General features: G+C 44.4%; 1 protein-coding gene across 1 annotated transcript; it reads left to right on the top strand.

The window, feature by feature from the left end:
• Nucleotides 1–10,359: 10,359 nt before the first annotated feature.
• LOC134026634 (G-protein coupled receptor 151) lies at nucleotides 10,360–11,797 on the top strand. The gene is made up of 2 exons (XM_062469521.1): nucleotides 10,360–10,401; nucleotides 10,532–11,797. Exons 1-2 carry the CDS (start codon nucleotides 10,360–10,362, stop codon nucleotides 11,750–11,752), a joined length of 1,263 nt encoding a protein of 420 aa, XP_062325505.1. The 3' UTR covers nucleotides 11,753–11,797.
• Nucleotides 11,798–14,680: the final 2,883 nt, after the last annotated feature.

Raw genomic sequence — 14,680 nt, 5'->3', positions numbered from 1 at the left:
CATATACTGAAAATTATCTCATAAATTTGAAGAGAATCCAAATGTAAAAAAAGAAATGCCTCCAGCCATTTCAGCGCTCTCCACGTTCATCTCCTAATCATTCCCGTCATAATCAGTCATTGGTAGGTCTGTCTGATATCAAGCTACCTACAGGCACGCAGGGAGACCTGGACACAAGCACCGGTAATCAAGGCAGTTCCAACTAACCCCGCCCCTGGGGAAAGGCCTGGTAGTTATTGAAATTCCAAACCGATCTGTTAAATTCAGAGCAGCCAATTGTAATTGTTTGACGGTGGGCGAATGTTATCCTGTTTAAACAGGACGGTAGATTAACGTAGCGCCGAGCACTGTAACCCACGGCAGCCCCACCTCTCTCCGCCCCTCCGACCGGCCGCACAGCCGGCACTTGTTCTGAGCAGCTGGCTGAGCTCGCCGTGGTTTTCTTTTGGGGATTTAATTCGGTGTCAGTTTACCAGTTTGGGGATGTAGGTTCTTTTGTGTGATTAAACTAAGGATTTAGTAGTCGTGCTGCGATTTATATTTTAATTATCCGCTAAACTGAGGTTGAGGAACATGTGGGAATTGGCAGCGGTTTGAATCCTTGAGATGTCAATCAGTGGCTGATTACGTTTGAGCGTTTATTGACAGCACATTGTTTTGTTATATCTATATCTCTATCTGTCTGTCTGTCTCTGTCTTTCTGTCTCCCCATAGCAATGTAACACGTAGAAGGAACCTTTTAGTAGAGGCACTTTCTTGTATATGGCGCCTCCTGCTGGTAAGAAAATCTGCCCTAGTCAGATTTGACTGTGTGTCTTTCCTCATGCGGACATGGTACAACACCCACAGCTGTCACTCAGTCTGAAGAACCAAGGATAGCTAAGATGACCTGTCTGTGTGTGTTTGACCCCTCCCTAACCCCAGGGGGAGGAGTCACAACTCTGGGCCCTCAGAGAGAGGAGTCAGGGGGATGAGTCACCCCCCCCCCCCCCCACAGGGAGGCTAATCTGCTTCAAACAGGCCCCATTAATGAACACATCAGTCACCACGGAAACCTGCTCATGTTATGAGCTATTGTCCTCTGAGGATCTTAGAGCGGGCCATACACACACAGTACACACGCGCACACACATACAGTACACACACTCACACACATACAGTACACACACTCACACACATACAGTACACACACAGACACGCACACACATACACACACACACATACACACATTGACACACACACATTGACACACACACAGTATACACACACAAATACAGGCAAAGAGGTATTAGCTTGCCAAAATCGAGTAGCACTGTAGTTTCAAGTATAGCTTGCTAATATGGAGTAGCCTACAGGTTAATAGTTATACCTGGCTAATATGGACTAGCACTGTAGCAGACAGGATAATAGGTATACCTTGCTATCATGGAGGTAGCACTGTAGCATGAGGGGATGGTGAGGTTAACTGGCCGTGTCACTGGGCTGTCCTCGCTGTTTGAAGTCCCCAGGGAGGGGGGAGACGCTGTAAGCCCCCTGTAATGCCATGTTTGGGTTGCCCGGCTCGGGGCAATTCCCAGGAGGATCTACCCTGAGTGTTTTTATAAACTCAGGATTGTAAAGCTGTTCTGATCGACCCCCCACCCACAGATGGAACAGAAAGGAACTGTGCTCCCCTGCATGTGTGTGTGTGTGTCTGAGACAGAGAGAGAGAAAGAGAGAGAGGGTGGGGGGGAAAGGGAGAGACATAGATAGACCACTAATACAGCTGTACTAGTTATTAACGTAGTTAGCAAGACTTTCATATATTTTACTGCTCATTTTAAAAACATGAACGTAGAAGAGCAGGGCTCCAGGTGGGCTCCTCTGGTCTGTCCCGCCCAGCCTCAGCCTCAGCCCCAACCCCAACCTCAACTTCAGCCCCAACCTCAACCTCAGCCCTAACCTCAACCTCAGCTCCAGCCCCAGAGAGACGAGCCCAGGGTCGAACTGGCTGTCTGGCCCACTCAGGCACGTCTGTGTCCACAGCCTCATATGTAGACCTGTGCTGATCCTGTTTGCTCGACTTCAGGAACAATATATGTGTGTGTGTGTGTGAGTGTGTGTGTGTGTGTGTGTGTGTGTGTGTAGAAGGGCGGGGGGGGGGGGGGGGTCTTCAGCAGACGTGCCAGTCGAGGGACCAGGGTTCTTAACCACCACGGTCAACTCCTCTCCTAGGTGCTGGGAAAGGGGACGGTCAGGATTACATGAACAGACTGTTTGCTCCGGGGGCCTGTCCTCCCTCTGCAGTGCAGGAGCCCGCCGGCTCAGCGAGGCCACACCTCCCGACCTTGCTGCGACCATGGCGATTGACCTCCAAACAGACACACTGTGACAAACGCTATTGATGTGGTCATGAAGCTGCGACACATGATGCTAAAGAGGAGAAGGCCCCTGTCTCAGACCTCGGGTGACACATCGTCCCCTGAGGCTGGTCATGGAGGGTCCTCCTGTCACACCTGGAACCTTCTGTGCTGCAAGGAGGGGGGATCGTGTGTTTGCATTGTATTCTGTATGTCAGGCCATACAGTAAATGTGTGAATAAAGTTAACATTCTTTAAGCTTTTATCTTTACATTTTTATTCAAGTTTAGATGTGAGTAAGCGACCATAGCTCATGTTCAGTTCTCAATGAGGCCTTTACTGCCAGCAGCAGTGATATTAAAATGTTTCTGAATTAGCTAATTAGCAAAGCATTTCAATATAATTCACTGATTTGAGGAAGAACCAACAGTTGACTGCATTGTGTTGCAAGATGATGATGTTATATCAGCAACTCTGAGATCATGTGTGCAACGTTTCACTAGCTAATCCATGCAAAATTTTGCTAGGATTAGAAATGTAATAAATGAATGGAAATGCATATAGGAAACTAAGGAGAGAATTTAAAGCACTGATTCAGGTACAAAGTTTATTCTGTGTCATGTAAATTGCGTAAGCACAGAAGGAGAAGAGAGGAGGCGCAACCTCGCAACGATAAAACTAAACATCAATAATTGTGTTGTTATTAGGTTGTTGAAAAATATATTCAGCTGGAATTTACCATCTGAATAGGATTTCACCACTGCCCTCTCGTTCTTCACTGGCCAGTGTCAAAGCCAAAGGCGCGTGGCTGCGTGCATTCATTGAAGGGATTTTAGAGGTTATTTGTCAACACAACTGGTATAGCTTTGTTAATCTCTGTATCCTTCGCGTCTCGTTTTTCCTATAGACTGATTGGTGATTGATCCTTGTTCAAACACGTCGCCGTGTCGACAGTTGCCTTTGAATTCCAAGCGAGTCATTCTACGTTTGTCCTTCGAATTCGACATAATCCGATAAACGAATGGGAATGAATGTCGTCCTTTTTTGACACGAGTAATGCCCTCTTTCACGCTCCCATTATCCTATATTGGATGATTAAAATGAAGGACAACATTGTTAAATTCAAGGGAGTAGGCCTTTGTTCCTGCCAGCTAGACCCCTATACAGGCCTATAGCCTATACATTTAAGCTTTTCTTGATGAATGAATTGATTAGATCAATCGAGGAGTTGCCTAAATGAGAAATTATGATGGCATGTTATCATCTCTGATTTGCCAAGGCCGCAATTTCGTTCAATTAGCCTATATAGGATATAGGCCTACAAGAGAAGAAAATACAATCAACTGAATTAGCCGACGATTCTCAATATACGACTTCAATCAAGTTAATGTTTTTGCCTTCAAATAATGAGCTATTTACATAACGGGTCTTGATGTATGGCAATGTGTTCAACTTTTATATAAGGTGTTCATCAACCAACCAGGATGGAAACATTAATTTGCTGACAAAATGCAAATTCCCTATGCCCCATTATGTTGATTAAAGAAAAACGTCTGTCCTTATTTATTTGTCCATGCAATCGTTATAGTCAAGCCGGGAAATGTAAATTATTTCGGGTTTCATGTAGCTTTTTATAAATGTATCTTCTCTCCTCTTCGCCTGGGTAACGAGGCCAGCCAACATTTCTATTTGAAAGTCACGACACGGGGAATGACATTTAACTTGTTATTATTTCGCTGCGAAGATAAATGATAAATTGTCCATTATTTTCCCTTAAAAGTGAGAGATAAGACCGTAGTCATTTGCCCCACAGCTAGAGTGCAGACACTATGCAAAGTGACAGCCAATTATCAGTGCCTAGTTTGGTATAATGACTTTACAATGAATCTTTTGATTGAAATGTAACTGGCTTGGCCCAGGGGAAAGTTACACAAACAATGAGGACTAACAGATCTCTCTCTTCCTCTCTCTCTTCCTCTTTTTCAATCCCCACCTCCTCTCTTCAAATAGCTACAGTATAGCCTATAGGAATCAGGGAGAGATATGCATATATTGATGAAAAAATATTAAGTCATGGAGCGCTTGAAGCTAACATAAATTAGCATATTCAGGGTAAATATGCAGACTATTTACGATAATAAGAGCGGATTATTCAATTCAATGAATGTTAAATAGATGAGGAAATAGTATGTGTCTTATCTTGCCATGGCTTCTATTCATTTTAATCGCTTCCCAATTGAACTCTTCATTTTATTCTCTCTGAGTCATTGTTCAGTTCCAGAAGAAGCGGCGGCACACGTTGTCCGCGGTGATTCCGGTTGGTCACATGCTTAAAGTGGCATTCGCTTTATTCCCAGCGAAGTCCTTGCAGGAAATAGAGAAAATCGACGTCACCCTGGGGCCAGAATCCTGATAAGCTCTTTTCATTATGTACGGAGGCTGATGCGGGGCATGATTGTATGCATAAAGGCAACAACCTACAAGTCATCTAGATTAAACAAAAATGACATTTTCCTGTGTATGCATGGAAAACCCAAGTTTAATCAGTTTGTGTTTTTATGTGTGTGTGTTTACATGAATCTCCATGGGTGTGTGTGTGTGTGTGTGTGGGGGGGGGGGGGGGGGTGCTTCTCTGTGTAAAGCCCCATGGTGTGTTTGTGTCTGTCCACTGTTTAAGGTCAAGATCACAGGCCTAGCAGTTTACCACAACAAACTTGATTTTTCTGTTATAGTTTCCCCAAACGGGCAGAAAAGGCTTAAGGAACCTTCAAACATCACGTCGTTCTTTCAAGCTGCCCTTTCTTCACAGACAGGTCCACCTTGATGGAGAGAGAGGCCACTCGCCCTCTGCTGGTGGAGTTAAGGCCGTGCATCTGTCAGGCGCTTTTACATAATGGTACTCTGCCGCTCTCCGGTGGTCAATCTAAAGACGACAGTTCTTCTTCCTGTTAGAAGGTGCTGGTCTTTAAAATCGAATTAATGTGACTGTATTATGGGATAGGCCTACTACGTAGACAAAGGTATTTCTAGTTTCCTCACGCCTGAAAGGTATATTTTACATTTACATTTACATTACATTTAGTCATTTAGCAGACGCTCTTATCCAGAGCGACTTACAGTAAGTACAGAGACATTCCCCCCGAAGCAAGTAGGTGAAGTGCCTTGCCCAAGGACACAACGTCATTTGGCACGGCTGGGAATCGAACTGGTAACCTTCAGATTACTAGCCCGACTCCCTCACCGCTCAGCCATCTGACTCCCAAGTAACTCCCTTACTTGGTTTGGTTTTATTTGGTTTTATTTATCCAGCATTTGGGATGGAGTGGAGAGCAGGGGAAAAGGATAGAGAAGGAGATGAGAGAAGTATTGCAGAAGAAAGGAGAGAATAATTTGTTAATTTGTTCAAAATATATATATAGATTATTTTGTTGCCTAAACTTGGTTTAGCCGGCTTTCTTAATGCCATGTGCAGGTGTGCAGAGACACGCTCAGCATGTATAGTTGTGCAGCCTTGTTGTCTATGTTGTTGTCATCTTGTTGTCACTCTTCAACCAACAGTCTTCATTTGAGAAAAACATGTTTATTATCGTTTTAATCTCATTAAATATTAGGCTCTCATTGGGCTTCCAGTCTCTCCTCCCTGTTAGACCACAGTACTTCATCGACATCACACCTGATGTCATCCATAAAGAAAACCCTTTGAAAGGTGGTAATCCAACCTGTGTTGTGTCAGTGTTGACAGTCAGCACTACTTCTTATGGATAAAATGCTGGCTAGCCAACAGCAAGACAATAAAGTGGATATAATTTATTTTCAGTATAGATCCGTCAATTTTGTTAAGTTACTGTAATGAATTAACAGGTTAACTGTTAATCCATGTGGATGCACAGTTTTATATATATATATATATAATCAAACTGTGAAACGCTTTTACCCATGTGCACAAACTCCAATTAAGTTAACACTGAATCAACTACAGTAACCAACATCTTAATCATTGGCTGCATCATGCCCCTGCACTAGTAGTTTTATTGTAAGTTTTGTGTGATTCTACATCCACGCAATCCTAAATGCAGCGTGACAGATGCACTGTGGGCGTCACTAGGGGGCAGCACCAGAACATTCTGGTGAGCCACTAGCAGTACGGAATGACATTAAGGGAGAAGAGAGGGAAGCTGGACTGAGAGCAAAGCCAAACCTGAGCCGTTTTAGAGCTGCATCGATTGTCTGGAATGAAGCGTATCTAACCCTCCTACCTGGGGGGGAAACATTCTCGGTTTATTTCCTTGTTTTCTCAGGCCTCTTTCTTTTTTCCGCAAATTCCCTTTTGGCAAATTTGTGTTGGTGACTTTCAGTACATTACTATGGCCGCTAGTTGTTACAAGCATGATAGTTCAACAAGCAATTGTTGTATTGTACTGTAGAATGTTTGAGTGGAAAATGGAACAGTCTGTAAGAAGGACAATTGCAGTATTTGTGTGATTGCACGATTCACATGGTATCAGACTGATGGAGTGGAACAGTGGAAATTCAGGGTCACATTATAGAAATTGGTTAATAAACACCTTTTTATAATAGTTTATCAATTTCTCCCAGCAAGCATGTAAAGGGTATTCAGAAGGTTGATAGTATTTGATGGTTTTGTGTCTAATTTGAATGCAAAGGTTGGTTTCTACGACATATAATATGGTTTTGACCACAATGTTTAATTTTGGGTCAAAAGTCAAGTGTCTGGTTAGAAAGGTGTGAGCATCAAAATATGTGTTTAGAGTTTTGAGAAAACGTACATTCAAGAAATGTATGTTAGCAATCGAGGAAAAACTGTAAGTCAAATGAAACCAAGTTGAATTGGTTCCTCTCCTTCGCAGTCACAGTCCTAGTCAGTGGCGGTTCTACACAGGGGCCTACAGGGGCCAGTGCCTCTGTAAAAAATGTCCCTCCCCCCCCCCCCCCCCTGTGCCCTCCACCCCTGTGGTCCCCCCTGAGCTGACTGAATAATAAAATGAAAATGAAATAAATTGATCAAGTTATTACGATTTCATGCGCTAGCGCCAAAAGCGAAACTAATGTGACTCAGCGTTTTACACGGATTAATTAGAGTGACGCATCCAAACACTGAGGTTTAAATATCATTTGTTTCCGTTTTTTAATGTTCCCCCCTGGTCCTAGGCCTTAACTCTGACCACTGAAATACTGTTAGAAATATTCACTTCTGATGTAAATCAAATCCTAAACACAAAAACAAAGGGCTTTGTGTGAGATTTCATCACGCTTGCCTGTATAGGCTAAAAGAGATTAACAAGTCCATGACAGGTATCTGTCGGAAGTCCCTTCTCTGTGTCTAATGTTACTGGATCATTGAGGTGACGGTAAGTCACACTGTCATGTCTGTACGGAATCTGTGGGAGGTCTAGCTGCAAGCACACACACACACACACAGTCACACACACAGGCACACACATTCACATACACACACAGTCACACACACATTCACATACACACACAGGCACAGAGGAGGGGTGGGTGGAGGGGAGTGGCTCAGAGGAGGGGTGGGTGGAGGGGAGTGGCTCAGAGGAGGGGTGGGTGGAGGGGAGTGGCTCAGAGTAGAGATGGACACTGTCAGAGTCTGTTTGCAGGTTTACTGATTTCCTAATGCATTGCCTTGGTAACTGTCACTCTGCTTGCTGGAGATAATGTGATGTGTGTGCAACAGTGGACATGTCACATCAACAAGTCCCTTAACATGCACATCAGTGGTTGAACAAGCACTGGTAGTCACTTCTCCAATCAAAAGTTATATACAACCATATTAAAACATCATCACGGCTTCCTGTTTTGTTGTTAGCTTGACTGTGTTCTTTATTTACTGCACTTAACGTAAGGGGCAGCCTGCTTACAATGCAAGAGCATTTCTGCATCAAGGAATTCTAGAAATAGATTAATACTGGCATAGGTCTGCTTTTAAACAATATGGTCCCTGTGGTCTGAAAACAACTTGGGATCCTGTCTGAGGGAGAGTACGGTCTCCCAGGGAAGTACTACCCCATTCATTTAGACTCTCAAAGAACACCAGGCTTTTTGTTAATGTTCTCTCTCGTTCTCCCTCCCTCCCCCCCCCCCCCTCTCTCTCTCTTTCTCTCATCAGAGCCTTGGGGAACATCTGATTCACCCAGAGTAGCAGAAAAAAAACAACAGCCACTCCCCCTCCAGACAGCTCTCTGTGTACCCCTACTACCCCTCCAGACAGCTCTGTGTGTGGCCCCACTACCCCTCCAGACAGCTCTGTGTGTGGCCCCACTACCCCTCCAGACAGCTCTCTGTGTGCCCCCACTACCCCTCCAGAGAGCTCTGTGTGTGCCCCTACTCCCCTCCAGAGAGCTCTGTGTGCCCCTACTCCCCTCCAGACAGCTCTCTGTGTGCCCCTACTCCCCTCCAGAGAGCTCTGTGTGCCCCTACTCCCCTCCAGACAGCTCTCTGTGTGCCCCTACTCCCCTCCAGACAGCTCTCTGTGTGCCCCTACTCCCCTCCAGACAGCTCTCTGTGTGCCCCTACTCCCCTCCAGACAGCTCTCTGTGTGCCCCTACTCCCCTCCAGACAGCTCTCTGTGTGCCCCTACTCCCCTCCAGACAGCTCTCTGTGTGCCCCTACTCCCCTCCAGACAGCTCTCTGTGTGCCCCTACTCCCCTCCAGAGAGCTCTCTGTGTGCCCCTACTCCCCTCCAGACAGCTCTCTGTGTGCCCCTACTCCCCTCCAGACAGCTCTCTGTGTGCCCCTACTCCCCTCCAGAGAGCTCTCTGTGTGCCCCTACTCCCCTCCAGACAGCTCTCTGTGTGCCCCTACTCCCCTCCAGACAGCTCTCTGTGTGCCCCTACTCCCCTCCAGAGAGCTCTGTGTGCCCCTACTCCCCTCCAGAGAGCTCTGTGTGCCCCTACTCCCCTCCAGACAGCTCTCTGTGTGCCCCTACTCCCCTCCAGAGAGCTCTGTGTGCCCCTACTCCCCTCCAGAGAGCTTTGTGTGTCCCCACTAATAAACGGATAAAACAGTAGTTAGTAATAATAATAATAAGTAGCACAAGTAGTAGTAATAGTAATAGTAACAAGAATTAGATGTAGTAGTAGTAATAATAATAAATTGTTAGTAAGTGGTCAGTAGTAGTAATAGTTATAATAGTAAATAGTTAGTAAGCCTAGTAGTAGTACTGATAATAAGTAGTAAGTAAATGTAACGATAATTAGTTAGTAGTAGTAACAATATTAAGTATTTAGTAGTAGAAATAATAAGTAGATAGTAGTAATACATTCAGTTAGTAGTAGTAGTAACAATAAGTAGTTAGTTAATAGTTCCTCATGCTCCCCTCACCAGCCTCACTATTCAGCGACGGTGGCCCAGGTCTCCTAGCAACAGGCGTTCTCAGAGGAGGTGACAGTGTTGAGTGGGTACCCTCCGCACACCCCGAGGCTAAATAAAGTCTACAGCAAAAGCTCCTCACAACAACACCGTGCGCCTTGCATTAGAATCTGCAGGACTCCGGTCAGAGAAGATGGTCTGAGGGCCCAAAGAAGACTAGCTAGGTCACCATCACCCCTAGGGAGTACATTACTGACAACCTGACAGTCCCTTCTGTATACAGCGGAAAAGGTTATTCCCCCCTCCACTCACACACACACACACACACACACACACACGCACACGCACAAACATACACAGAATACACAAGCACATGCATTTCATTATTCAACAGTATGCCTCTTCAAAGAGTAACTCGTTTGAGTCAACGAGATTACAATTGGTATTGTATATGTCCCAATAACAAGTTATTGTAGTTAATAAGTTACAGTTCAAAAGTTATTGTAAATGAGTCAAATTCGACCTAAATATAGTTGCCATATATTTTTACGAAGGTTTTAACCTATCCCGCATCAGGATGCTAGTTTGCAGTTAGAGTAGGCTCCTCTAGATTTGGGTTGGCTGTAGCCTCAAGCCACAGCCATCAAATGACGCGAGCGGTTGACGACACTAAATGGCAGCACTTAAAATAGCGCACCTGCCAGCTCTCCCACTGGTACATTCGTGGCGCATCAGCGGTGTTTCAGCACCACGGGGTCGTGGACAGTTCCTTCTATCTGGGTTGTATTGGGAAGTGGAAGCGCCCTGTTCATGTCAGTAGGCTACTTTCAAATTGAACGTTTTAGAAAACAATTGCTAGAAATAGAAAGGACAAAAATATGAATATTGATTTGCCGAAAAACATGTCATTTCTTGATTTTGCTGGAGGGGCTCAACTGCTCCCAGAGGAGAACACCAAGACGGTTCTACCTGCCATCCTGGTAGGGATTAGTGTGACAGGAGGATTGGGGAATCTGCTCGTGCTACTGATTCTCACTCACGATTTTAGAACTGGAAGGGGGTCCGAATTCAAAGCGCTCCTCGTCACCCTAAACTCCACCGACTTGTTGATCCTGGTGCTGTGCGCTCCTGTGCGCGCGATGACATACTACCGACAGACTTGGACTTTGGGGACTTTCGTCTGCAGGACAGCGGATTGGTTTCAGCACTCTTGCCTGGTGGCCAAATCGCTGGTCCTTGCAGCCTCGAGCAACGCTAGACATAACTTTGTTACAAGCACGTCTAAAAGCGACTTGTTTAATACGACTAAAGTGTACGGAGCTCTGGTGCTCATACTGATGGCGTCCATGAGCTTTCCAATACCCCAAGTGATGTTTGTTTCTTTAAAACCATATGGAGACATCGACCTTTGCGTCTATGACATGCCGATCTGCGCCTCCGACTTCATGAACGTCTTCAACAAGATCTACCCAACTGCTACTTTTGTTATCCCGATCTTTTTCAGTCTTGCATTCTACACCAGAGCCTTGCGCAACACCAAGTCCACAATGAACCACGCAGCCAGTCCGCAACTCCAGACCAAGGCTATCCCTGTGATGCTCTGCGTCAGTGGCGCCAACGCTTTCATGCTCCTGCCGGAATGGGGAACATGGACATGGATCAAGCTTGGAGACGTTAAACCGCCTGTTGGTCTGGTCATTTTTGCACAGGTGTTCCTGTATGCATGTAGCGCTCTATCCCCAATCATCTTCCTGAGCATATACGACGATGTGCGTCAGGGGCTGGCCGCCCTGTGGCGTTTTCTAACTTGCAGAACCTCCAAACACATCGCCCTAGGCCGAGGTCCTAAAGCGGATGGAAACGGATCAGAGACAGGACCGATGGTTATTAACTCTGCGCTGGAGCTGGAAAGAGCGTCCTCGTCCGCGAGGCCAGAAGATGTCGACGGCACGGCAAAGACCTTTCCGGATGTGGCACTTTTTTGGACCGAGCGCAGGAACACTGCAGTGGAGGAGGATCAGGATGACCCGGTTCCCTGGGAACGAGAGGAGAAATACAATCAGTGATACTGACAGGGATTTCCCCATAGACTCTACAGTAAAAACCTGTTTCGTTTTGTAAAAAGTTTAATAAATAATTTTCCTATACAAGATTACCCCTCATTCCCAACGGTGTTTCACCTCTACCGTTAAATTGCAGTGTTGTTGGTACAATCTATTACGCATCTTTTGATCAGATTATTTCACTTTTGCATGAAGATCACCTAGTGTGTCGGTAACCCTAACCTATCGATGTAAATATGATATAAATATTCAAGAAATGTATATCTTGAGGATGCAGAAGACAATACTTTACATATGTACGTGTTTACATGTGTTTAATAAAGGTAATTTATAAAATACATATACAGTATCAATGTTTTGTTAATAATAAATAAGTATCGTTTTTGTTCTGCTAATTTGTTTGGGTTTATAGTGCATGTTCTCCATACTGTAACTATTATGAACTATCACACCTTATAGACGCTATAGTGCCTCTGTACCCTGGCATATAGCCAAACAGAAACTATACAGCTCCCCTGACCCTGATTCATCACAGCCCTGACACTCCATGTGACCTAGTCTGCATGAAGATGATTCAAATACATGATCAAGCCAGCCTGTTATATTCCTTGGCTACTGGGGTTATTTTTAACTGTAGATGGATTGATGTTAACCTTTGGGTTCCTTTTAAAACGGGCCCTCTTTTCAGCGGTCTCCATTCAGCACCAAAGCACTGCCCCCCGTGCGGCTCGAGCAGATTTGACATTTCAGGCTGAATGGAGAGAGAGGTGAAAGGTCACAGGTGGAGAATAAGCCTATTGAGTTTTCTAGCACTGCCTGCCCTGGCCAGGCATGCGGGAGGATGTTTTAAGTAGCCTATATGCGTATACTGTCCCTGGCTAAAGTACAAATACGGCATGGTTTATTAATTTCCGACCAGCGAATCCTTCTAATTAAGTCAAGCCCATCCCCCAAAAGCTCCCAAAATAAAAACACCGTGAATTAAAAGGTTTAAAAATGATGCCAGTAGAACAGTCTAACAAGCAACGTTGCAGTTACTCAATCCCCTGTAATGTGGATAGGTTAAATCAGCTGATTGAATCATTCGTTTCAATAAGTCTGCAATTACTGCGAATAATATAATGGTCTTTTATTTCATTCGATCACGTGAATGCCAGATACATTCTACCTCGGTGAGCAGTGGCCTACGGGCAGGAGGCATGCAAGCCCCCATTACGAGTACACGACATCTGACTGTGCCATTATGAAAATGTAAAGGCAAAAAGACCAACACTTAGCAGCACTGATGCGGATGAGGCTAACATCTGCGTACATGCTAGGGTCTATGGAGTGCTTCAGGGGTTTAGCTGCTTGTGAGTGCTGGTCAGTGAACTAGGACTGAACTTTCTCCATCTCACAGTCTGCAACCCGTGGTCTAGTTATGGACACGGCAGTACCCAGCACAAACCATGTTTAATCCAGTACACAACTATTACACTTATTAAAGAGCTGACGGTTTACTTTTCTACATCATCCACGAAAAAACACATTTGCCTATTTGTGCATCAGTTGAGTTAGGGTTGTGATGGTCAGTCGAATTTCTTTTAATTTAACTTTAATGCTTTTTGCTTACTCAAAAAGCATAACACGATTTATAGGCTACATAAAAGCTTACGTTTATACAACTCACCACGTAAAACGTCTTTTTGTTTTGTTTTAAATAGTTCAGTAGTCGTTGGAGTATGCTCACTTCTAGGCCTACTAAGCTATAGCCTACTACCTGTCATAGGTTAACTTTCAAATTACTGAAGTTAAGTCGGTCCGTGTACCTTGTGGCCATTGGTTTTTCTATTTTGCAACCCGTGTTGACAAACGCAAAATAGGGCCGGTGTGTGTGTCTTCTACTAAAGAACCTGCTGCCATGTCGTCAAGATTGTAGGCCTGCAGATCACAGGAACATTTTTTTTAAAGCTAGTCGTTGCTGCCCTCTGGTGTTCGCAAGTAATAACACCCCCAATAGTTTCACATTTCCCCCCCCTCTCTCTTTTTCACTTGTGCCAGTATGCATAATACGGCCGATCAAACAAATGATCATGGCTCGTTATACCGTTTGTGTTATATGGATATTCCTTAATTCCAAAATGAAACAAAACAACGGAAACCAAGCCTTTCCCCATAATCTGGTTCTGACATCCAAAATGGACAAAACGATATTACGAGGCTATTTTTCATTTTTTGCAGATACCAGCATAAAGGATATGGAATAATCAAACAAACGAGTAAATTGCTCGTTATACCATTTGTGTTATATGGTTATTTCATTATTCCAAAAAAACCGAAACAACCAAAAACAAGCCGTTATACTTACTAAAGTGACAAAACGATACTAGAGAGGGTACAATTTCTGGGGAAATTGTAGGGTGTGCTTGCTTGCGTCAGTTGTACAGGGATTTTAATGCCATTTTTACAACTGATATTCCTGTATATTTTATATAAAAATGCATAGGGCCTACTTATTATGTATAAATATTACATAGATTTAAAAGCATCTTTTTTTGCTGCATTCATTCATTAATAAAGAACCCCCTTTGAAGATTATTCTACGACGTTACCGGCAGAAGATAGAATCGCGATTCAAACAGTACCATCTGCTAACTGAAAATATGGCCCCAAAAACGTAAATAAGCTTGACATTTATTTAGTGGAAAATCGCTCATTCATAAAAAGCTCACTGGTAGCGATCATTGTCAGTAACAACGCAAAATGCGATATAGCCCTGTGTGGAGAAGCTGCCCCGGTAAATTCTACTACTACAGTACAGTACTAGACTACTGCTGTGTTCGTCTTGGTAGCGATTGCGTATGGAGTCAAATTAGGGTCAATAATAATTTGCAGGAGCAGAAAACTATTCGCAGGAGCAGACAACGATTAGCAGGAGCAGACAACGATTAG

This window comes from Osmerus eperlanus, chromosome 9 (genome assembly GCF_963692335.1).
Source record: "Osmerus eperlanus chromosome 9, fOsmEpe2.1, whole genome shotgun sequence".
NCBI lineage: Eukaryota > Metazoa > Chordata > Actinopteri > Osmeriformes > Osmeridae > Osmerus > Osmerus eperlanus.
The sequence above is the reverse complement of the archived record's forward strand: the minus strand, read 5'-3'. Positions and strand labels throughout refer to the sequence as shown.

Coding starts and splice junctions, on each gene's coding strand:
- LOC134026634 (XM_062469521.1), top strand. CDS start 10,360: ATGGCAGCACTTAAAATAGCGCACCTGCCAGCTCTCCCACTG. Junction 10,402..10,531: donor ACCTGCCAGCTCTCCCACTG/GTACATTCGTGG, acceptor TGAACGTTTTAG/AAAACAATTGCTAGAAATAG.